We start from the raw sequence: 26,165 nt of genomic DNA on the forward strand, positions 1-26,165 counted from the left end.
GGAAAAGTTACTTGCTGCTAGTGATGCTTGCTTCTACAGGGAAATCAAGGCTGCGTGAGTCTAGAGACCGTGCAACCTTCTCACCCGTTCAGGGAAAGGTCTCCCTGGGTCAGGGTGTGACCGGCAGTGGAAGTGCTGTGCGGAAAGCTGGGGTTTGCCACTGTTTCCACTCTATTTGTTCTGCGGATAAGTAAATTGAAGGCTGGAGTCTTCACGGCTGTCAGTGTGCCACCTTTGAATGACTTCTCAAAGGCAACCACATGTTCAAATTGGTCCTAATTGTTACAGGAAGGTTTCTGAGTGGTTCCAAGACCATCTTTTTCCAGTGAGCTTGTATTACAAAATGTTGCTGGAATTAGATGAAACGAGATTAAAAAATATATTTTTTTTGTTTGTTTTTTTTTCCTTTTCTTTCACAGCTTGTACTTTATGTCAAGATGCCTTTGAAACAAATCTGACCCTGTCCTGTATGTTGAATTGGCTTTCTCACTTTGTGAGCTGTGACATGTGCAATCATTAGGCTTTAAATCGGAGATGGCAGACCTCAGATTAACACTGTGATATTCGTAACCTCTGGCATTCTCTATCCCACTTTCCCGCAGGATCTCCTGCCCTCACTGGCACTGGAACCATCGCTGTCACAGTGGATGATGTCAATGACAACGTGCCCACATTTGCCTTTAATGTGTATTCTGCCATTGTTCCTGAGGATGCACCTACAGGGACAGATATTTTGCTAGTAAACTCCTCGGACGCTGATGCTTCTACAAATGCCGTTATTAGGTAGGTCGTTTAGCACCACTGTGTGCAGTCCTGCCTTGTACCTCGCCTGAAGATTTTTTTTTTTCATAGTATCCATCATCAACAAGACATAAAGCTTTAAGGCAGAAAAGGACAGTGTACAGCTAACTCTTTCAGCAAATCTGATTTTTGTTTTTAAATAAGCTTTTAGAAATGTATTAAGGTCAAGGAAATTTGCAGTACTGTTTTTTAATTTTTAACTACATTAAAAGCAAATGTGAGTCTAATTCACACCTAAGCGTTATTGTTGATGGGCTAAATGTCTTGCTAAGTATAGAAAAACAAACAAACAAACAAACAAACAAAACTAATATAATAAATGGATTAAGAAATTAAGCAGGCAGTCCTTCCGTATACATTCTTTGACTAAAGAAATATGACATAGGCTGTGATTATTCTGTGTTACTGACTACCGTCAGATTTTTTAGCCTTTTTAAAGCTTTAGCATTATATTTAGCATAGCATTTAGAACTGAGGACTTGTAATTAACTAGCCACTGGGCTGAACACTGGCCATTGCTAGTTCACAGGCAAGAGTAATTAAGATGCTAAGTGGCAGTGAGAAGGTAAAAATTATCCACTGAGGACAGATTTATTGGTAATGGAATACAAATCAGATTCTAATTAGTTATTAAATCACAAGAACATGTAGGTTATCTCTTCAAAATTAACTTTTGTTAATGTAAACACCCATGCCTGTTTCCAAACTTAAAAAAAAAAATATATAAAAGTAGCTTATTCATTTGCAATTTCTATTCATTCTTCAAAGTGTGTAGGAATATAACTGTGCTCATAAAAAAAAAAAAAAAAAAAAAAAAAGGAAATAAAGAAGAATTATGTTATAATGAAGCAAGTGTATATAAAATACTGCAATATTTTATTTCAAATAGCTACAAGCCATAAATAGGAACTTTATGTCTTGGCATCTTTAAATATTTGAAAAGTGTCCAAAATTTCCATTTATTAAATTGTGAAACAATGAAGCTTTTAATCCATTTCACTCTCACTCAGAGAAACTATTTCTGGAAAGCTTCTTTAGAAAAAATAATTCCATACAAATCATGAATGATTATAATGATTTCATCCCATAACCAAAAATTATCAGAGCGCTCTCAGATTTCTTAACTATGTTTGAATTGCTTTGATATTTCTGCTATTAGTCTTTAGTCACTTACTCAATACCTCATAGCAGAATAGTTGATTAAGATGTTTTTTTTTTGTAAGAAGCTATTTTAAGACTGTTTTGAGGTTTTGTTTTGCACTTTTTCGACTCAGAAACATACTTTGTTTTTCTTTGACAGAACTTGTCCAGGTTTAGTGTTTAGAATAATGCAAACCTTAAAATATGACTGGTATTACAGAACTAACAAAAGCTAGAGGGACCAGAATACATAAGCCCTTCTTGTCAGAAGTGCTGAGCAGTCAAAAATTCCTTCGCAGTCTTATTAGACCCCATTCCAAAATCAAATCTTTGATTTCCATAGATGGGATATACAATTCCATGTTAAGATTTTCATATAAAGTCAAAAAACGAACTTCATTATGCAAAAAGTAGCTAATCTTCTGCAAAACTGTAACATATCAATATATGCCAACTCTTTTTCCTCTTATTTCTGGTGATAACCTGTGAAATCATTACAAGGAGCTGATGAGGTTGTTAATGGTAATGCATGCTTGAATAGTATCGTTGAAGGCAGTATAGATAAGAAGGGTCAGCACAGTCAAAAGGCCGGATTTTAAGCACTTCAGTCAGTTTCCTGGTATACTAGTTGCCATGATTACAGTTTCATGTATTTATCTTTTGGCTTAGTTTGGAATTTATTTTTTTTTAAATACAGACACTTGCATTGTCAATTTAATTGGTGTGAAGTTATACTCAGCTATAACTCAGAATATCCCATGGCAAACGTATTTTTTTTTAATGTCTCTCACAGTGCCTTTCCAACAGTAATGCTTGAGCCATTCTTCGTACATGGAAGTACATGAGAGAGAGACTGTCTCACACAATGTTAAAACACTGCAAAACACAGATGAAACGTGTCCGTGCTGCCGGCATTTAGAGAGATTTAAGTGGTGCTTTAAGCTTTGTGCACATTTCTTACACCCTAGATGCACTTTTCTTTGGCTGGAGAATAATTACATATGGCCATCATATTGAATCATAATTAAGCAATTAAAATATGCTCCTGGCATTCTGTAGAGATTAATGACTGAGCATGAGAGGTTGCCACAGCCTATTACACAGGCTGGCTATCAATCCTCTAGGAAAAGCTTCTGGCCTGTGTTATTATTTCTGTCATAGCGTGTTTTGATTTTGAAAAGTTGAAGATGTGAATGTTACTCTCTTTCATAACAGTAGTTTTCTTCTGAATATTTTATATAATTGTGTACTTCAGAAAAGTTGCTACTGTGCCATAACAGGCTTCTCTGAAGAAACAATGCTAATCTCAATTGTAGGGGCTGTAATATGAGATATGAGAGTTGTTCATTTTAGCCAGCTTTTTTTTCCTGTGTTTTGTAGAAAGCCCATTTTCTGAATTAACAGAAATCTAATGTTAACCAGTTATCTTTAAAAATACAACCTAGTGCTCCAGGTGCCTTTGAGATTTGTTCTGTACTAACAGAAGATGCGTAAGCATTCAAAAAGCAAGGACAAATTCACTGTGCTAACAAGCCAGAAGTGCAGTACAACGAGGTACAGTGAGCACAAAATCCGTTCTTACCACATTTTTGCACACTCTCTCATGATTAGTTGCTATTAGCATAGTTTTGCAGTTACTGATTTACTCTGATTTATTATGAATTACTATAAACTATAATTGAAATCTTGAATAGCAAAACTTTGCTCAGTATCAGGAAACTATAAATTATAAACCCTCATATTATTTTGTAAAAGTCATCCTTTTATTTTAGAAAGTAGTATTATTTCTAATTGTATTCTGCAGTTTCAGTTAAGAAATGTCAGTCCTTTGGAGTAACACTTAATGCATTAGCCCAAGGAAATCAGTACTAGAGGCTGCCTCTAGCAGGCCACTTGCAATTTTGAGAGAATGCCCAGCTGTGTCTCCAAACGTACAAAGGCTCAGTCTACTCCTCATTTATTAGAAATCTATCAGTGTTAAGCAAGTGCATTTGGAAATCCCCAGAAATGCCATTTCTGAGAGGTCTCAAAATATGGAAGAGAAAAAAAGTGAAGACAGATGGATAGGCAGAAGAAAATCTTTATGTCGATGTCCATCAGCATGGTGGTCTGAACAGTATAAAAAATTGTTATTATCCTGAGGCAGCAGCCTGCCTTATGAAATACTAATTGATTTTTTTTTTTCTCATTTTTTTTCTTTCAAACAGCTATAGGCTTACTGGTGGCAATTCACAATTCACAATCAACCCATCAACAGGACAGATCATCACCAGCGCCCTACTCGATCGAGAGATGAGAGAGAACTACACTTTGGTGGTGGTGGCAAGTGACGGGGGCTACCCCAGGCCTCTCTCCAGTTCCACCAGTGTGCTCGTTGCTGTTGCCGACGTGAATGACAATCCTCCCAAATTTCAACACCATCCCTATGTCACCCATGTCCCATCGCCTACCGCTTCAGGTAACCTGATAGGTGGCAGTACTTAGGATACTTCAGATTGCATTAATATATTACTGAATGCAAAGCTATGCCACAAGAAATGTTTCTGAGATATTCCTCTGAAGCTATTTTCTAGGTTTTATATTTGTGTTGCACAGGAATGAATACAAGGCAAAATATATGACCTGCATTTTAGCATTTTTTTTTAGTTTGTTCCTTCCATCCAGTCCCATTTGTACTCTTGTTATATAAAGAGGACATAGTATAAATGAGCACCCAGCTTTCAATCTGATAGGCAAACAGGTGATCAAATTTAATTGCTTTGTTAGGGTTAGGAAGGCAGTAGCCTTTTTTTCCTCTTAAAGTCACCTCCTGCATGTAGATATTTTTTGGCAGCCTTGAGTAATTCTTAAAGAGGATTTCGTCAACATCTTCTGAAAAGCCTTCCATATCTTCTGTCTTGGATGTTAATTATGTTGCTTTTCATTGAGCCAAGTGGTGAAGTAATGTAAAAGTAAAGCCAAGCAGCAACCCTACTTTTGTTGAACGTGCTCCTAAGTTACAGTTACTTCACTCAATGCAGACATTAATTTCTGTTTTGGTTTATGTTTAAACAAGCCTGATAAATAAAGAAACTAGAAATGGGTAACTCTAAAATACTAATATTTTCTATTTACAAAATTGGCATTACAAGGGGAAAGAAAGAGGAGAACATATGCATTTGCACGGAGATAGGGAGAATATACTGAATGATTCTGATACTAAGATTTTTCTAAGATTTAAAATAGACTGATATTGAAACTTCTGCTATCCCAAAACAGTAAAAGGTTTGTAAAGATGATTACGGTATTACCACAGATTCACCAAACTGCAGTCGTAGCAGTTGATTGTAGAAGCCAGCAGTTCTGTCCATTTTCACATGCATTTGCATACATATGTGATTCTTACACAGAGCAGTCCAAGACAAATGGTTTACAAAACAAATTTTCCTTTAAAAGAAAAATTTAAAAAAGCTTATTTCTTTGTCTTGGGGTTGTCTTTCTAAATTTTAAACAATTGCAAATACTTCTTCTTTTTATGGAAGAATGAATTTGTTTTTATTTCTTCCCTGTTTCCAGAACAGCATAATGGGAGTATATGATTATTGCATTGGTGAATCTTTGTGTACCCGGACTAGGGCACAGTGCCTTTGTATGGTTCTTTCTGGGTTGTTTCCTTAAATGTGATTATGAGGAGCATACATATGTTTAACTGATGTATTCAGGCAATACTGGTTTTGGACACTTTTTGTATGAGACCCCTTATAACTAAAAGTGCATAGAACACTTAAGCCATTTTTACTGTTTTTCACTTAGCAAAAAGCTTGAGATACAGGCACAAATTCCTTATTTGATAGCTTATTTTCATTAAAAGGAAATGTTGATATCTTTTCAAATTAGTTTGAAAGGCTGTTGACAGTGATTTTACTACCAGGCATAGCATCCATCAGAAAAAAAAAAAAAAAAAAAAACAAAAAAAAAAACACTTCATTGCAATGTAGCTTTAAAAAAAAAAAAAAAGAAAAAGAAAATAATAAGATCACACCACCAAAGCCTCAAAATTTGTATGAGAATTTTGCTTTTATTCCAATCAGAATATGTAGTGTATGGTTTGAAAGAAAACAAAGCTTAATTTGTCAACATTTTTAATCAAGACTAAAAAGAGAAACTAATAATAGTAATTAATAGTACAATTTTTTTAACTGAAGCAAAAATCTATTTTTTTCTATCTCATTTCTCACAAGAATTTGAATATTGTAATTGTCTAAATATTCTTCCCTATGGAGTACATATCATTGCACATGACAGATAGTGACATCAAGTATAGTTTTAAGGAGACACTGTCAAAGTAATTCCTGTGTGTAACTGATTTTGCCTTAAGAGGTTGAAAACAACATTGTTTTTTATACATAATAGTTATTTTCTAAATTTAAGTACTAGTAAAACATCAACAGAGTGTTCTGCAAATTGGTAGGACAGTATCAAATTCGAAAAGATCTGCCATGTATTGAATCTATAAACTCCAGTGCAAAAGGAAACTTCTTGCAAATAGAGATGCTAATAGGGTGCCTGTACAGTGAAGCTTATTGGGAAACATAAATGTGAAAGATACGAAACATAACATATTGATGTTATTGCACTGGAGTTTTCTTCTTATTATTATTTCTATGTGACTTAGCACCCTCATTCCTGTGTGACTCAGCACTCCTATCTCAGATGATCAGCATGATTTTAAAAATGTGGTCCCATTAGTTATTGTCATCTTAATACTCTTAAAAATCAGATGTGTGAGGCTATTGGAGACAAAGGAGGAATATCTGGGAAATAGGAAGAAACGGTTGCAAGGGAAGGTGAGACATTACATAAATAAATATCCAGTGGTGCTGCCTGTTCACTTAATAGTTGTTGAATTGCAGAAAATTCTTTGTTGTTGTTGTTGTGTTATGTTTCTTACATGGATAAATAAATGATGAGTAACTCAAAAAAATCAAAATCCCATTCAGTCTCACTTGATTTATGGCTTTTGCAATGTAAATGTTCTAGAAATAGGATGCTAGACTTCCAAAAAATTGTAGGTCCAGTTGCCAGTGCAGATGTATGCACAGACACTGACATCCATACTGACATTTCCCTGAATGCAGTGACCTAGTTTTCAGACCTACATTTTATGGCTGCATGCATGTTTTGTGGGCTCACAAACTCAGCTTGTTGAACTTAAGATTTTGCGAAGCAGTTTGTTTTCAGAGCAGTGTAAGAAAGAGCATGCTTCTCCAGGAAGAATATCAGAAGGGTTACCCTCACAGTGTTTCCAAGTGAAAAGCTGGTATCTCATTTTCCACAATCACACATTTATTCATAAACTGACTTGTCTCTGTTCTCCATTTCAGGCTCATTTGTGTTTGCAGTGACTGTCACCGATGCTGATGCTGGCTCCAATGCTGAGCTCCATTATTCCCTTGTGGGGAAAAACTCCGAGAAATTCCATATTGATCCAGAAAGAGGGGCAATCCTATCTTCTAATGCACTGGCAGGAGAGTCTGAAGTCACCATTTCTGTCCACGTGAGGGATGGCGGCCGGTACCCCAAGACAGACTCAACAACAGTCACTGTGAGATTTGTGAACAGAGAAGAATTTCCACGTGTTCAAGCCGAACAGGAGACTTTCACATTTCCTGAAAACCAAGTAGTCGGTACACTTGTCACCACTGTTTCTGGGTCTTCAGCCAGAGGAGGCCCCTTGTCCTACTACATCGCCAGTGGTAACCTGGGCAACACCTTCCTGGTCGATCAGGTAACAGGACAGCTTTCTGTCGGTCAGGCTTTGGATTTTGAAGCCATACAGAAATACGTGGTTTGGATTGAGGCCAGAGATACAGGCTTTCCTCCTTTTTCCTCGTATAAGAAATTGGAAGTAACAGTGGTAGATGTCAATGATAACGCACCGGAGTTTGAGCAAGATCCCTTCATTGCTGAAGTAGTGGAGAACCTGTCCCCACGGAAGATACTGACGGTGGCTGCTGTTGATAAGGACAGTGGTGTTAATGGACAGTTAAATTATGAAATCATTGAAGGCAATACGGAAAATAGTTTCAGTATCAATCGAGCCACTGGTGAGATCAGAAGTGTCAGGCCCTTGGACAGGGAGAAATTGTCTCAATACACACTAACCATAAAGGCTTCAGATAAAGGCACCCCCCTCCAGAGCACGACTGTCAAAGTTATCATTAATATTTTGGATGAAAATGATAATGCCCCAAGGTTTTCCCAGATATTCAGTGCTTCTGTGCCTGAAAACGCACCTCTGGGTTTTACAGTAACCCGAGTCACAACTTCAGATGAAGACATCGGTATGAATGCCATCAGCAGGTACTCCATAAGGGATACCAGTCTCCCATTTATCATAAATCCAAGCACTGGGGATATTACAGTTAGCAGACCACTAAACAGGGAGGACACAGATCGCTACAGAATCAGAGTCTCTGCACATGACTCTGGCTGGACAGTGAGTACGGATGTCACCATATTTGTCACAGATGTCAATGATAATGCCCCGCGGTTTACAAAGCCATCCTATTACTTGGAGTGTCCCGAGCTTCCTGGGATTGGGTTGAAGGTCACCCAGGTTTCAGCCACTGATCCCGATGAAGGATCTAATGGTCAAGTCTTCTACTTCATAAAATCCCAGTCCGAGTTCTTCCGGATCAACGCAACCACCGGGGTAATTTTCAACAAGCAATATTTAAGGTACCAAAACTCGAGTGGTTCAAGCAATGTCAACATTAATAGGCACAGCTTCATAGTTACTTCTTCAGACCGAGGCAGTCCTCCGCTGCTGAGTGAGACAACCGTTACAATTAACATAGTAGACAGCAATGACAATGCACCACTGTTCCTCGCTCCTAAATATTTTACACCTGTTACTAAGAACGTGAGAGTTGGCACAAACTTAATTAAAGTTACTGCAGTGGATGACAAAGACTTTGGTTTGAATTCTGAAGTGGAATACTTTGTTTCTGATGAAAGCAAAACTAATAAATTCAGACTGGACAGGAGTACGGGCTGGATTTCTGTGTCATCTTCACTAATGGCTGATTTGAACAAAAATTTTCTATTTAAAGTAAAAGCAAAGGATAAAGGTAATCCACCACTCTCATCTGAGGTAGCTGTTGAAATAGTTGTAACAGAGGAAAATTACCATACACCTGAGTTTTCTCAAAGCCGCATGAGTGTCACTATCCCGGAGAGTCACTCTGTTGGAACAGTGGTCAGGACGGTTTCAGCCAGGGACAGAGATGCCGCCATGAATGGGTTAATCAGATATAACATTTCCTCTGGAAATGAGGCTGGCACCTTTGCTATTAACACAACTACTGGTACACTGACACTAGCCAAACCACTCGATTTTGAGTTACACCAAAAGCATGAGCTAGTTGTTACTGCCACAGATGGAGGATGGGTGTCCAGAACAGGCTACTGCAGTGTCACCATTAATGTCATTGATGTGAATGATAATTCTCCAGCATTCAGCCCTGAGGACTACTTTCCCAATGTATTAGAAAATGCCCCGAGTGGGACAACTGTTATTCGTTTAAATGCCACTGATGCTGATTCTGGACCTAATGCTGTGATTGCATATGCTATTCAGTCCTCAGATAGTGACCTCTTTGTCATTGACCCCAATACAGGGACAATCACCACCCAGGGGTTTTTAGATTATGAAACAAAGCAAAGTTATCATTTAACAGTAAAGGCTTTTAATGTTCCAGATGAAGAGAGGTGCAGCTTTGCTAGTGTCAACATCCAGTTAGAAGGGACAAATGAATATGTGCCCCGTTTTGTGTCCAAGCTTTATTATTTTGAAGTTTCTGAGGCGGCCCCCAAAGGTACCATTGTAGGTGAAGTTTTTGCAAGTGATCGTGATATGGGAACTGATGGAGAAGTCCATTACCTTATCTTTGGCAACAGCAGAAAGAAAGGCTTCCAGATAGATGAGAAAAGTGGCCAGATCTATGTTTCAGGACCTCTTGACAGAGAAAAAGAAGAACGAATCTCTTTGAAAGTTCTTGCAAAAAATCTTGGAAGCATTCGTGGTGCAGATATAGATGAAGTAACAGTTAATATTACTGTACTGGATGCCAATGATCCTCCTGTTTTCACTTTAGCAACCTACAACATACAAATCAGCGAGGGTGTTCCTCCAGGCACCCATGTCACATTTGTAAGTGCCTTTGATTCAGATTCTGTCCCTAGCTGGAGCAGGTTTTCCTATTTCATTGGGTCTGGCAACAACAACAGTGCCTTTTCCATCAACCCTCAGACAGGACAGGTCACTGTCACTGCAGAACTGGATCGAGAAACGCTGCCTGTGTACAATCTGTCCGTGCTGGCCATTGATTCAGGAACGCCATCTGCTACAGGCAGTGCCTCTTTATTGGTAACCTTGGAAGATATCAATGATAACGGCCCCACCTTGTCCACCAGCCAAGGAGAAGTCATGGAGAATAATCGTGCAGGAACTCTCGTGATGACACTTCAGTCGTCAGATCCTGATCTCCCTCCAAACCAAGGTCCTTTCACATACTACCTGCTCAGCACCGGCCCTGCAACCAGTTACTTCAGCCTTAGCACCACTGGTGTTCTGACCACAACAAGGGAGATTGACAGGGAGCAAATCAGCGATTTCTACCTGTCGGTGATTACGAGAGACTCTGGGGTTCCTCAGATGTCTTCCACAGGAACTGTGCAGATAAAGGTAATAGACCAAAATGACAACCCGTCTCAGCCCAGAACGGTAGAAATCTTTGTTCACTATTATGGCAACCTCTTCCCAGGTGGAATTTTGGGCAACGTAAAGCCGCAGGATCCAGATGTGTTAGACAGCTTTCAGTGTTCCCTCACCTCAGGAGTCACCAGCCTCTTCAGTATTCCCGGGGGCACCTGTGAGCTGCACTCGCAGGCAAGGTCCACGGATGGAGTGTTTGACCTGGCCGTCCTCAGCAACGATGGGTTGCACGGTGCTGTCACGAGCAGCGTCCGGATTTTCTTTGCAGGCTTCAGTAATGCCACCATTGACAACAGCATCCTCCTCCGCTTGAGCATCCACACCGTGCGGGATTTCCTGACAAACCATTATCTGCACTTCCTGCGAATTGCCAGCTCACAGCTGACAGGGCTGGGCACGGCCGTGCAGCTCTACGGGCTGTACGAGGAGAGCAACCAGACCTTCCTCATGGCAGCCGTCAAACGCAGTGGCAACCAGTACGTGAATCCCAGCGGTGTGGCCACCTTCTTTGAGAGCATCAAAGACATCCTCTTCCGCCAGAGCGGGGTGAGGGTTGAGTCCGTGGATCACGACTCGTGCCTGCAGAACCCATGCCAGAATGGAGGGAGCTGTGCGAGGAGGCTGGCTGTGAGCCCGGCTCTGAGGACCCACGAGAGTGTCCCCGTCATCATCGTAGCCAATGAGCCCCTCCGGTCCTTCGTGTGCAGGTGCATGCCAGGATATGAGGGGAGCCTGTGCGAGACCGACATCGACGAGTGCCTCCCATCCCCCTGCCACAATGATGGGACTTGCCACAATTTGGTGGGGGGCTTCTCCTGCAGTTGCCCAGAGGGTTTCACCGGCATGGCCTGTGAGAGGGACGTCAACGAGTGCCTTTCCAACCCGTGTAAAAACGGTGCTGCCTGCCAGAACTTCCCTGGAAGCTTCAATTGCGTTTGCAAAACTGGATATACAGGTATGCTTTCAATTCTTTTCATATTATAGTGAAGAAGAATTAGAAAAAGGGCAGAAACGTTCCTTTTTAGCCCATGATAAATTCCAGCTGCAATTATCTGAATATGTGCATTTCCAATAGGTGAAGAGGTCATGCAGAAGAAAGTATTTTTAGTTATGAAAACTGAGAAGACGAGGTGCCTGCAGTATTATTTCTTCACTGAAAGGGGTTGTGAAGTATTGGAACAGGCTACCCAGAGAAGTAGTTGAATCACCATCCCTAGAGGTCTTCAAAAAATGTGTAGATGTAGAGCTTAGTGACATGGTTTAATAATGGAATAGGCAGTGCTAGGTTAAAGGTTAGACCAGATGATCTTAGAGGTCTTTTCCAATTTAAATGATTCTATGTTTATTTCATTTTAGCTCTGTCCTCCAGCAGATCTCACTTACCTGATTCATATTAGGGCAGAAGGATTTTTCAAGAGCTATTTTAATTTATTAAATATGTAGAAATCATTTCCAATGCTTAAATACGACTTTTTCTGTTTTTGTTATTGTTATACATACTGTAGTGTATTTTGAGTCTGTTAGAAGTGTTCCAAGGAAGAAAATCAGCCTCTGCCCCAAATTGCTTACAGTTGTACAAGACAGAAAACAGATGAAGGATATGGGAAAGAAAACAAAACTCAGGCAAAATGATCAAATATGCATATATGCATACATACATACATACATATATATATATAATAACAGAAATGGCTTCAGCATTCCTACCTCTTCTGAGTATTTTTTCTCTAATATTTGTTACATATTATTCCTAGAAAAGCAGACTTGGCTTTCATGGTAACAAGGCTCTAGTGTATAGTGTCATGTGGAAACTATATGTATTTCATTTGCAGTCATCAAAGAGCACATTTATTAATTAAATTATACTAAATTAAATTCCTGGCTCCTCATGTAAGGGTTCTGGATGCTTTCAGTTATTTTAAGATAAGTATCAACAGATTGAGATTGCAAATTATCTTAAACCACTAAAGTCACTGTAACATATATAGTGTTAGGGGTTGGATGAAAATACAGTAAGTCCTTTTCTAGCAGAAGAAAACTACTTGGTTGTCATGAGTAATTATACCATCAGAACTTTGGCCCGCTGAATTTGCCTGCTTGAAATTATTTTAGCATGACTGCCTTCCAGCCTTAGTCTTCATTTATTGCTTAGGGTGAAATTTGGGAAAACAGCCCTATGCCAAGTAGCCTGTAAACTTAAGTTCATATACATAATTGTTTGGTTTTTTTTTCTGGCATAGTCTTTGTCTGCTTGGGTCTTCCTCCATCTGTGGTTCTTGTGTGTATTAGAAAGTTGTGCAATACTTTAGCTATTAGCATTGAATGTGAGGCACTTTCAAGAAAAAAAAAAAAAAAAACATTAAAAAAATCAAATGTCTTTTCTACGATATGTGAATCATATATACTTTCTCTAGAAAATCACCACTTTATAAGCTGATACAGTCTGTCATATATTCTGGTGGTATTCCCCTCACCAGCCTTCAGGTGGCTATGGCTGTGGGAGAGGCACGTAGGTTCCCACTGCAGTCAGTGGAGATCTCTCTTCTGTCAACAGATCTTCAAGAGAAATTCAGATCACCCTCAAAAAGATTTGACCAGGGGATGAACTTCCAGTCTGTAATTATAATTTCTGAATGACAGTTTCTCAAGCGAAAAAGAGACAGGGACTTTGCAGTTGGATCTTTGTGCAAGGTTGCATCTAGCCTGTCTCACTACTTCAGTGAAACACTCCAGTTGCAAAATGGGTGTACTACTGCAAGGCTTCAGCCTTTTTGTGCATAACCTTTGGATAAAATTCAAGTTGTAGTATGGTCTTTCTATAATCTGTTCATTGTGTGCATAGAAAACAGACACAAATAAAAAATACAATTTACAATTAAACTTTATTTAGGTACAGGGTTGCCTCATTCAGACATTTCTATTGTGCTTAGAGCACCCTAAGCAAATAAAAGCAAAAGAAAATAAAACATTTTTGTCTGAGTACGTTCTTTAAGAAAGGTCTGAACAATGTTAATTGTTGATTATGGCCAATTTTTAGAGACATATTAAAGAGCTTACCTAGAGAAGATATAATAAAGCTTCCATTACCTCTTCTAAAGTGTATTTCTGCATCTCAGATACCCTGGGGTAGCCCAGGTTAAAACAGCTGTGCTCATTACAGTGTGAATATTTGGGCTTGCCACCATTGCCCCCAAAACTTGTCTGTAACCAGTGCAGCAATCGGGGGATTGGCTTTTGTTTTTGTTTTGTTTTGTTTTTCTTTTTTCTTAAATCAGATTAGCACAGGAGATATCATCTACTTCATTGCAAAGAAGATTAATCTATTTCAAACAAAGGCATGACTATGTCATTTAAGGCATAACTATAGCAGTTGATACGTGTTCGATGTGAAAGGTCTCGTGATACAGAGGATGCTGATGTGATCTTTTGTGTGAACCTTACAAACGTACTACTGAGCCTCAGGCCAGGAGCAATTGTTGTTAATTGTCAAGCAGTTCTAATTAAGTTACTGATCCAGGAGTTTATTTTATGTTGTATTAGTATATCCAATTATTTTGCCAGGAGCATGGCAAAATAATTCTAGGGTGCCTCTCCCCTGTAACTCTTCAGGCCATTAGGACCAGAGGTTAAATGGACATATGTTTGATATTGCAACTAAGCAAAACACTTCATTAACTCTAGCAGCATACTGTAATATATGCCTCTAGCCTACAATTTGAAGCATTAAAGAAATGTTCAGGTCATTTTTTCTGGTATTAAAGCTTAATGTTCACCCTTTATGTCAGCTAAAAATAAAGCTTTACATGTGACAAACACTTGAAGAAAAAAAAAAAAAAAAAAAAAGAAAGATGTTTTAACTAAGAAAATGTGATAAGAGACTTTTACAATTTGAAGTGTTTGATTTCTTTCATGGTATGAATTAAATTTGGCATCTGATATGAGCTTCCTTAGACTACTTGTCAACACAAATAATTTTGAAATAGAGTACGACTGAGGCAGCTGTTTATATTTGGGAGTCAGATCTTTTTAAAATCAGTTGGTCATTGCAGAATCAAGAATTATTTAAGTGTCTTGGGATTAATTGGTCAAGACAGAAAACAAATGGCGCCAAATTATGTAATTAAAAACCAAAATATCTTTGGAGTTGAATATCAGTAGAGCTTATTAGATAAGATCACAATTAATATTCAGTATATTTAGACATCTTATGTCTGCAGAAATGTATTTGATATGCTGCAAATTTAATATTCAATGGGTTCTGCAAATATCAGAATACAGATTGAGAATGTCAGAGAGAATGTTATGTCATTATCATACTACCAACAGAAAAAAATCACAGCTGTTTGGGATTTTAATCATGATTCATATATGATTAAAGATAGCCATAGTGCATGTAATAATAAAGCTAGGAACTGTTTCTTTATGAATATAATCCCTGAGTGCCTCAACGAGAAAAGAGACAGCCAAAATAGCAGATTTTTAATTCAGTGTATCATATACATAGCTTTGCTGCTTCTCTTGGAATGAAAATATTCTCATAATTGAATTTCCATGTTCTGTAAAAAAAAAACAAAAAAAAAACATCAACAACATGGTATTGCATACAATTAGAAATTAGTATTTTCTGAGACAGACTTTGTTCACTGTAAATTTGAGTGCATGAGCTATAGACCCTTATAATGGCTTACCTGAAAATTGAGAGTTTCTTTACTTGATTTATTATGTTTTGTCAGCTGCATTTCACTTCATCACACTGCAAAGGTAATTTAGTTCATTTCACTGAATAGGATTATGGAGAGCGATTACCTCAGAGCAACATTACTAGGGTTTGAACAATCTGTTATAATTACATCTCTTAATGATGATCAGGTTTTGTTTTTAAAATAATCACTTTCTAGAAGGAATATACTTTGTGATTTACAGTAGTTATCTGCCCTTCCTTTGAACCCTTCTTTTCCTGTTTTCCAGGACTCATTAAGATGAAGGAATTTAGGTTTGTGAAATTGTTTCAAATGCCAGATTAAAATACCAGAACCATTTTAAAAGATGGACATGGAGAACCACAAAAAGTAAAATTCTCAAATCAGCTGAAATCTAATCCGAGAGCATTCAGTTGGTATCTGTTCCTCCTACATCTTTTAATTAAAAAAAAAAAAAACCTGCTCTCAGGAAGTTTGATTTTTGTATAAGCTCATGCACGTGATATCATCAGTTTGAGGTGATGGATGATAAATGATAGTCCGTTATCAATTATCCTGTGTTATCCTAAAATTCGTGTTCTTCAAAAAAGGCTTTTGTGATACAAAGATGAATACCCTGACTCTTTTGATACTTTGTTTGAGAACAAATCTCCAAACTCATCTAACCACTTCATTTACCTGAACTGGAGTTCCCGAGACGGCTCAGATTTGGGGTCTCTGGTTCACAAAACATTGTCTGAGACATTTCCTTCCCCTCATTGGATTTAATAACCTGAAATTCTAATAAAGGTTATATGATTAGCCTAGTTCTTTATGCTGTCCTAATGAAACAATTCCCCAGTTGAGAAGTGCATAATAATCCAACTCTGTGAAAATACTTCTAGAAAATTAATTCACATAAGCCATGAAAACTTGTAAACCTCATAATTTTTCAAAGCACATTGCTTTAGTGAGACAAAGGTCTATCAGAACTGTACTCTTAAATTCATGTTGTAAACCTTAAATCAGCAGACTGCTGTGGAAAATGACCTGCATAATCCAAAACTGCTCTAGCTGTATGAGATTTTAGCAAAAATCATTGGCTTCATATTTTTGCAAAGTAGTAAAACTTCAAGTTTGGGTTCAAGTGAAGATGCTTGTGTGCATACTGCCAGTTTCGTATTGTCTTCAATCCAGTAAGGTTCCTTGAGTGATTTACTTTATCTGTGGGGGTGAAATTTCAAATTAACTAGTGTTTCTGTCAATTCTTAAGAAAAACATAATTCTCTGAAAGTCCTGTTGTTGTTTTTGGTTTGCTTGCTTGTTTGTTTGTCTTTTCCCTCTCCAGAAAAAATTGTGTCTAAATAGAAGCATAATACCTTAGGCAGAACAGGAAAAACAATAGATGCGCAAGCTATTTTAATCTTAATTAACCCCCCCCCCCCCCCAAAACTTAACCTTAATTTAAACCCCCAAACCTTAACCTTTATTACCTATATTAACCTTACTGTGTTGGTAACTCATGAGATAGGCAACCAGGTCCAACTTGAATAAGTACACTTTTCAAATCAACTGTTCACAGTTGTGTTCAATGGAGTTCTAGGATATTAAGCAGGAGTATCTTCTACAGTACTTGTACTAAAATACTGGAAAGCCAACATAGCATGCTACAAGGGAGATAACTGAAAGTGGTAGGGCAACAGGTTCACACCTTAGATGGCTGTACAAGCTAGAAGAACAAGGTGTTAAAACAAACGAACAAACAAACAAACAACAACAACAACAACAAAGTAGAAATTTAGTAGAAGTTTGCAGGACCAAGTACAATTTAACTAGTATCACAGCAACTTTCCTGGAGGAATCCCAACAGTGAATAAATGCCAAACAAGCAAAAAACCCTGCTGGGTAAAGCCCTGAGTAACCTGATCTGACTTGGAAGGTTGCCTTGCTTTAAATGGGGGTTGGACATCATGACCTCTGGGGTCCCTCCAGCCTAAATTTTTCCATACTTCCAGAGCTTTTGTCCTTGTTCAGACATCCAGAAAGATCCACTTCTACCAATCAAGTCTGGGCAAAGATAACAGTGGGAAAAAATAAGGATATAGGAGGAACATAGTTTAGATTAAAAGGGAAGAGTAAGGAGGTGCAATTTGAACACTGGTGGACTATCCAAAAAACAGAAATTGATACATGTAGAAAGTCCTAGCAGACTAACCAATGCAGGCTGCCAATAACAGCTTGACATATGGAGACCTTTCCTTTAAGGAAGAACCAGAGTTTCTGTCTCAGAGGAGTCTGGGGAGGGACTGACTGAAGATCTGAAGGTAGAAGGAAATTTGAATGAGTTGATGAACTTCAGGATTTTGAAGAAAAGAGAAAATGAAGCCTTCTAACAGCAGCTGTCTTTAGAAGAAGCTGACATAAGGCAGTTGGTTGATAAGGTTAACCTGGAGGTATGCACATAAGAAAAGAAAATCGGGAGAGTTGGGATTTTGAAGGAAAAAGTATAACTGAGAATTATCTTAAGGCCATATTAAGAAATACAGCTGTCTAAAGAGCTTTGAGTGGTCATACCAGGATCTTTTTGGATGAGAATGAATTACATACTGAATAGAAGTAAGTTGTTGTTCTTCTGGTACATATGTGGCATTATATTGTACTGTTTACCTACTAACTTACTTATCAATTCCTAGTTTAAAACTCCCATAATCTATTTACCGTGTTTTTCTAATAATCTTGCTTTATCAGACATTTACTTTAAATCCTCCTATGGTACAGCCATAGTGACAAAACAGGATAGAAGTCCCAAATTATACTTTTCTTCTGCCAATACGACTGAAGAGGCGGAAGGACTCTTGCTTCCTGGAATAACCATGTTTAACATGCATTTAAAGGCAAAAAGTGAACTTCAGAGACATCTTTTGCTGGATCACTATTCCAAATATAAATAGATACATTTTTCCCAGGTCTTTAGCACTTCAGTGAATGTCAGAGAATAGCCAAAATTTCTTCTTCATTTTAAATAAATATTAGTTTTAATAGCTCTGATGAATTGTTTAATCAGAGTATTTGTCTTCTCCAGTGTCAAAACAGTTGGAATAAATGCAAACACGCTTTTATTAGTTTTATGAATTATTCAAACAATTGTTAAATATGAAAAAGATGTTGTTATTCACTGGTTAAAATATATGCAGCTAAAATAAACATCCATGGTCTGTTGCTGACTCAGCAAGTATGCTAGCTTTAAGAGAGCTGATACAAAGAAGAGTACTTTGGGAAAAATTTAAAAGACTGAGTAAGCCCTATTAGCTTAGATTTTTCCTTCTGAAAACTAAGAAACGTCATTGAGCTAATTTAAGCATCTCAGCCTCATTTTTGCTACATGTTCTCTTTGCTAAGTCAAAGATCAATGTTATGTGTCATGATTTTTAAATAAAGAAAATATAAAAATCTAACATAAAAAGTTAGCTCATCCTTCAGTCATGCCCATTAGACAACAAAATACAAATAAATACCCCCAGAGCATAATTAGATACAGACACTGGAAATGTTTCCCGGATTTATGGTGAATCTACAAGTTACATGTTAACCACAGGAATCCTCCAGCGCTCCGTTTCCATCCTGCTTGCAGTCACACAGGGAGGGCTCCTGCTTACACGGAAGAACAGTCTCTAAACTTCTTTAGCTTAAACAGAAAAGAACAGAAAAAAGGAGGATTTCTAATTAGGAGATAAGGCTAAAAACACCAGCAGAGTTAATATAGCGCAGTCCTATTTTTCTTCAATTTTAGAGGCCAGCGATCTTCTAAAGCCTGAGGACTGCATATCAGTGTGCATTGCTGTCATGTGCCATGTAAGAATTATAAAATATATGTGACACAAAAGGACGGACAGCCTCTATGCAAGTTCATGTGTTACTTCTAACTTAAACGTACTTTATGTTTGTATGGTGCAAGGAATAAAATAATTCATTATCCGTGCAAGAAGAAGCAAACAGAAGTCTTACCCTTTGTTAAGTGGGCCTAAATGAAGATCAAGGAGAGATTTAGAAAAGCGTGTCTGATTTTACAAATTTTTGCAGAGAAATAAGAATGAAAAACATGACAACGCTTTCAAGTTTTTGCTGAATCGGTGGTGAAGACTGGGAGTACAGGCAGAAAGTAAGGCAGGTACCAAGGTTGGCATATAGTGGAAGTGCTGACAAACTGGTAAAAACTGAGCAATGAAAAACTGAGAAGTGAAGACAAAACACTTTTGTAGTTAATGTTTCCAGACAAAGAAAATCATAGTTTTGTACAAAGAATCCCCTTGTCAGTATTCAGCATCTGTTAAAATCTTCACTTCTTCTCTTGGTTCCCTTCCTTGTTGAAATGAATTATGTGATTTCAGTATATTCTCTAGTGAATAATATCTACCACATGTGACAATGCCTGCTTAGAAAAGGACCATGTATCCAGGGTAACATGTTTTAGCTCCAGAGGACTGTGGTCCCTCTAAGTCAGGAAGGAGGTTGTAATTGATGAGGAAAAAGAAATATCATATAATGTACAATAGCAGCCTGTGTTTGCCCTGCTGTGTTCATACAGGTTCCAGCAAGAGCTGTCCTTACCTTTGATCCCCTTCACACTGAGTACATTGCATTCAATAGGGAAAAAAAAAAAAAAAAAAAAAAAAAAAAAAACACTTCTTGTTTTAGTACAGCATCTCTTTTTATTTCATGATCTCTCTTGTATGGACACCAGTTAATAAAAAGCAATGCAATACCTATATGAGATAATTACAGTGAAACACTTCAAAATTTCTCTCGGTTGGTTGGTTAGCCTGGGACATGGTTAGTATGGCTGGGACAATGTCTGTGTTTCCATCCCTCCATCCCTCCCTAAACCTCAAATGATCTCTCCTTTCGTTATTCTAATACAACCCTTGCTTTGCTATTGACCTGATTCTTCTGACCTTGAAATTGTTTTTGTTCCTTGATCACAGGGAAAACCTGTGACTCCGCTGTCAATTACTGTGAATGCAACCCCTGTTTCAATGGTGGGTCCTGCCAGAGCAGTGTGGAGGGGTACTACTGCCATTGCCCCTTCGGTGAGTATGCTCTTGCATCTTTATCTTCCCTTCCCCTATTAATAATTCTCAAGCATACTATTTATGTTTACCTATATGAAACTGGTGGGTATGTGTATATGGATCCCTGTCCTGTTCACAGTAAGAGAACTTGACTCAGCCAGAACAGCTTTAGTAGTCCACACAAGGTCTTGCCCTTTCACTTTATTGCATGTTAATAAAGTTTTGAGTTCCAAAACCAGTATACAATGCCGAGAACTGGAGAAGCATGTAGTACTGCCAAAATAGTTCAGTAATTATTAGAATTTAATTATCCCAGATTTGTTTTGTGGAATGAACCCAATAAAGACATAAAACAACATCAATGTTTTAAGGTATCGTGATGTAATTGCAGCAAGTTTGGTTCTGAATGCAAATCCACCCAGAATTGTCATTGTTCATATAGAAAAGCATACATGTTATAAATAGCTTTGAATATGGTTTTGAACTAACATGTAGAATAACTTCTTCATTCTACTTTCCATGTTTTGCATGTTTTAGAGTTTATTCGTTTCCTAAATTTATAGTCATAGTCCATTATAAATACAACTATTATTCATAAATTTTCTCATTGTCATTGCAGTAAAAAAAAGTCAAGGGAAATTGTGACAGAGAGATATGAAAAGAAATATATAAAATGCACCAAAATATTCAGATCAACAAAGACACTGAGAAGGCATAACTTTTTTATCACATATATGTTTATATTATAAGTATCAGAAATGGATGGCTTAAGTTAGAATTGTTAATTGAGAAATAGTTCATATAACATCTACAGAGAGAAAAATCAGCTGAAGTTGAAAATTTATTTCTGTATTTGGGTTAACAAATGCCTGATGATAATTAATAACTCCTTTTGATATAGCTATCAAACTTTTTTTTCCCCTTACTTTCTTAGGAAAGCATAGAGGCTCAGTGTAGTGTATCTTGTTTTCCAATACATTTAGTTGTCATCTGTAAGTTAATTTTTAAGTTTAAACAAATAAACTTCAACACCTACCTATGGGTAATAGGACTTTTCTGTTCAGGTAGCATATTTTTAATCATACATTAGAGGCTTTTAAAAAAGCCTGTGTATTATAACCCTATCTAGAGCACATTAATACTTGGTTTCTGGGAGTATGCTTGGAAGGAAAAAAAAAAAAAAGCTAGCTGCTACCAGATTTTATTTTTTTTATTTTGCAGGTGTTTTTGGGAATCATTGTGAACTGAATAGTTATGGATTTGAAGAGCTGTCATATATGGAGTTTCCCAGTATGGATCCAAACAACAATTATATCTATATAAAGTTTGCCACTATAAAAAGTAATGCCTTAATGTTATATAACTATGATAACCAAACTGGAGAGAGGGCAGAATTTCTGGCTCTGGAAATAACAGAAGGAAGGATGAGATTCTCCTACAATCTTGGCAGTGGCACATACAAGCTTACCGCGACTAAGAAGGTGTCTGATGGACAATTTCACACAGTTATTGCCCGGAGGGCTGGAATGGTAAGAAATGCTAAAATGGGTATTTAAGACAAGTTCAGCCAAGTCACTTTGGCTTCCACATGAACTCAGAGGAACATAAAATTAGTAATGTTGCATTTACCAGCAGAACCTCCAACTTTGGGGAAAAAATAAAAATAAAAATCCCTCATTTCTGTCTTACTCCAACTGACTCAAAGGCCTATAATGGTTTGTTTAGTATCATGATAATAAAAAATAATTAAAAAAACATGTGCAATGCCCTGGATTCTAAATGTGAAAGACGAGAACCAGGAATAATTAATGAAGTAAATTACTGCACGTGAGGCTAATTAACTGATGCAGATTACAGGAATTATATTAGGGAAAACTAATTAACTATAGTAACTACAAAAGCCCTTAAAATTACCTTACCCTTTGGATAGTAGAAACAGGCAAACATAAAATTCCATCTCTGACCTCCTTAAGCTAGTTCAGAAATTTTGCAAATCTCATCAGACTAAAAACCTTTTTTATTTTTCTTTCTGTCTTTAAACTCTGTAAAATAAATGCAAAGATTTCAAAGTTGTTACGTTGTGAGGGTTTTTCTGAGAGAAAATAAGGGAATTACTTCCCTCCAGTCCTCCCAGAGGGAATGAATTTTGCCCAAAACTGAACAGGAACAATCGATTGCCAGATGTCTGGTACCTTGACCCTTCGCCTGCCTTTGTTTTTTTCCATTAAATATTTTCTATTCTTTTCTAATTTTTAATATTTCCAAAGCAGAACATAAACCAAATGCTCCTTGAGTTCAAGCCAAGCTTTTTGACTCCACAGTGTTTGAGTTAGAAATGAAACAAAATATATTTGTCATCCATAATCAGTAGCTCTTGCCCAACAGCTCCCTTTTCAAGCAGATATGGCCAACATATATGGAATCTCATATTCTCCCCATGTTTGAAATTAAAGTCACATAAGAATAATATATGGTCGGAGCTCAGATTTTGTTTTATATTTCAAGACAAAATTATATATCCAAATAAGATGAAAGATAATTGTGATGTTGAGTTATGATGTTGTTTTAACGTACCTTAATATCAGATAATTAATAATTTGCCTCTCAGCTTCCAAATGGTTATACTCAAAGATGCAAAGATGCACTTAAATCTTGAAAGGCACCAGATTCACATTTTAGCAACTACATTAATGTGGTATATCTATCAATATGATTGACATGGCTAAGCGTAGAAGCCCACCTTAAAAATTGCAACAAATAAATGAAATACACTTAAGAAAAAAAAAATCAAGCAGAAAAAATATTTTACTTTACTTGGATATGCCAGAGGGATAGACTACAGAAGAAGAGAGAACATGAAAAAGACTATTTAAAGAAAATTTCAGTTATAAATGTTTCAGACTGAAAGCAAGCATTTAAGACAACCTATACTTCTATGTGATTTTTAAGTTTAAACCATCCCATTAATGTCAGCTGTTTACAAACACAGTATGCAAGTAGAATCACCTTTGTCTTAGATATTTCTGCTTCAGGAAGAATGTCTCCCAGGTGTCCAAAACAGTATAAAGTAGCCCCCCATCAGGGTTCCAGATCTGTCGTTTCCTACAGCACAGTGGGATTTTATCGGAAACTGGTAAAATCATTAAGTTGTCAGTCCTGAGATATTGCAGAGTGACAGGATAGAAAGTCTCATAATGCAGCAAGGTAACCGTAGAGTAATGCTTAAGTAACAAGCAGGAACATTTGACTAACATTAGAAAATAAATTGTATGAACTCTGGTCCAAGTAAAATATATTCTCAAATATCTAGCTCTTCAGCTGGGGTTGCAGCTTGGCTTTCACAGTGCATAGCGATGTGAGTTAGGGAGATTACACTGATTGAGCTAAGAACAAAAAACTCATTTCATTTTTTGTTGTTGAAGCTCTGAAGGAAAATATGTATGCGTATGATGGCATACAGACCAGTCAGCTTATTATTCTTTCTATGAATTGTTCCATTTATACCGGGCACATAATCTGCTTTGGAACTGCAGACTGACATTTCTCAGAAGCAGTTTGCTTATTATGTATGGAAAGAAATTCAAGATAAGCTTTCATTAAAAAAAAAGCAAATTGAACAATTTAGGCATACTGCAGAACATGATTTAGGGCTGAGAGCTATGAATGCATTTGGTCAATACAATGCGTCAGCTTGCGATATGTATTTGGAAATAGCATGGAGAATCTGTTGGGATTCCCGCAAGACGTTGTTAGTAAACTTCATTGCAGGCAGGAGAAAAAGGCATTGCACAATAATGGCATACTGATAGCTATTGCTGTTTGCTCAGCTCCTGTGGAGTAACCTAAACCAAAATAGGAACCCAGGCATTTAAAAAAGTAATGTTTGATTTAAATTTGCCATAAAACTGTACCACACATCTAGTGGAAATGTGAGAAGCCGATATGTACAACTTGGAGATTATGTTTATTTTTTTGAAAAATTTGATTTAAGGAATAACTAACCTTCAGGGTTTTTTTTTTTTGCAGTGCATCTGTTATTAATAAATCACCATGAGGAAATTTCTTTACTAAATAAGGAATATAATAAAAACTCCTTTTTAAATTAACAGGAGTTATTTCATGATTTTAGTGAAAGCTTTGGTTAGGCTCTTAGTACAGAAATTACAATTAAAAGTGCCATGATTGGCTTGAGTGTAAATGACTGGTAAAAAACATTCCATTCTCTTGGGATTGACAGCTTTGAGACAATAATAAGTTAAAGAGGAAGACTGCTCTCAGTGCCGATGATGTCCAGCACTTTTTTGAATGTAAGCTTGGTCCTGCTCACCAAGCAGTATTTGCACGTTTCACTGTTATCAGTGTGGTCCACTTCGGTTATTATTTTAACCAGTGATCCTAGTATTTGTACTCCTAGCTCTTGTAAGGCACATTTTTGTTAAGTTCAGGATCAATATGTATAGTATCATGGTCAAGCCCCTGAAAGAATGCCCTTTGTGTTTAGAGGGAGCAGCTCTCTGTTAAGATCAGGAGTGGGGTACTGTATGAGCCAAAATAACTGCAGCTTCAAGGAATAAAGCAAGCAAATGAGAAGAAATCCAAAACTAAAATTTTGTGTTTAACTCTCTCTGTATGACCTAGTCACTTAACTCCTCCACTAGTATCCACATCTTAGTATTCCCTGTGGTGATGCAGAATGGAGTTGGTCAGTGTTTCCAAAGCACCTTGTGATCCTGAGTGACATGGTAATATACAAGTGCTCTTGTGCTCAAGTGCTTGTTCTAGCCAAGTTCTTGATATAATATATTTAATCATAAACATTTAATGTGATTGGGAACTACACCCTTGCAATAAACAACATATTTGTGTGTGGCTTTTGCAGGCAGCATCACTGACAGTGGATTCCTGCTCTGAGGATCAGGAGCCAGGCTATTGCACTGTTAGCAATGTGGCTGTTTCCACTGACTGGTAAATAATTCTTCATTTTGTGGGGTTTAGTTCTGTAAAATGAAAAATCACACTCTAAAATCAGAAGTTTGGAATAATATACATGCCCTTAGCTTAGTCTCTGGGAAGGGATAGATGCCTAAGCTTCATACCTTCAGGAGGTGTGCAAAGGTCTGAAATGCCTCCCATCATTGTAGAAGCAATTTATATTTTCTATGTGTCTTGCTGGTTGCCAGCTCGGGCCACATTCCCATGTGCATGGGATTTATTCATTACAAGGAGTTTAATCAAAAATTCTCAATTCTCTACTCCATCTCTGTCCCCAGGCTGTGGGCACACATAAAAAGCCCACATAAGAAGCTGTGGGTAGTCCAAGCTGTGATATAAATGGGGGTAAGACGTTTTGCCTAATGGTATGAGATTTCACATCAGAATCCAGACAAAATTAACAGATCAGAATATCAGGCATTTGTAATTACTGATAACTTGTAAATCTTAATTAGAGAGTAAAACATAAATTTATTCATTATAATGAAATTGCTTTTAAATATACATTGCTGCTCTTAGTTTGAAATTCTACAATATTTAGTACTACAAATATTTAACAAAACCTACTCCACTTTTACTTTTGCAACCCTAACTATCTTGCCAGAACAGTCTTAGACTCAAAATGCTATTACTGTAGTAGCACCTATATTTCACTCTGGTGTTGTTCATTTTGGGTCTTCTTTTTTAAAAAATATACCTATAATTTCTCATGAAGGTGTAAGAAAT

The 26,165-nt window shown here is 37.2% G+C and overlaps 1 protein-coding gene and 1 long non-coding RNA gene across 2 annotated transcripts in view; one reads left to right on the forward strand and one right to left on the reverse strand.

Annotated features, from left to right (window-relative positions):
• The window catches only part of FAT4 (FAT atypical cadherin 4), a 142,315-nt gene that overhangs the window by 100,703 nt on the left and 15,447 nt on the right, over positions 1-26,165 (forward strand). The window contains exons 7-12 of the mRNA XM_084518475.1: positions 603-783; positions 4,149-4,399; positions 7,305-11,654; positions 20,361-20,465; positions 21,669-21,976; positions 25,327-25,412. Coding sequence (XP_084374601.1) covers positions 603-783; positions 4,149-4,399; positions 7,305-11,654; positions 20,361-20,465; positions 21,669-21,976; positions 25,327-25,412 — 5,281 coding nt within the window. The remainder of the gene's footprint in view (positions 1-602; positions 784-4,148; positions 4,400-7,304; positions 11,655-20,360; positions 20,466-21,668; positions 21,977-25,326; positions 25,413-26,165) is intronic.
• On the reverse strand, positions 15,158-18,092 carry LOC311436439. Its single transcript, XR_014692852.1, has 3 exons — positions 17,204-18,092; positions 16,078-16,179; positions 15,158-15,255 (listed from the first exon to the last, which is right to left on the reverse strand). It is a non-coding gene; the product is annotated as an uncharacterized lncRNA (long non-coding RNA).

Source organism: Aythya ferina, assembly GCF_964211825.1.
Source record: "Aythya ferina genome assembly, chromosome: 4".
Lineage (NCBI taxonomy): Eukaryota > Metazoa > Chordata > Aves > Anseriformes > Anatidae > Aythya > Aythya ferina.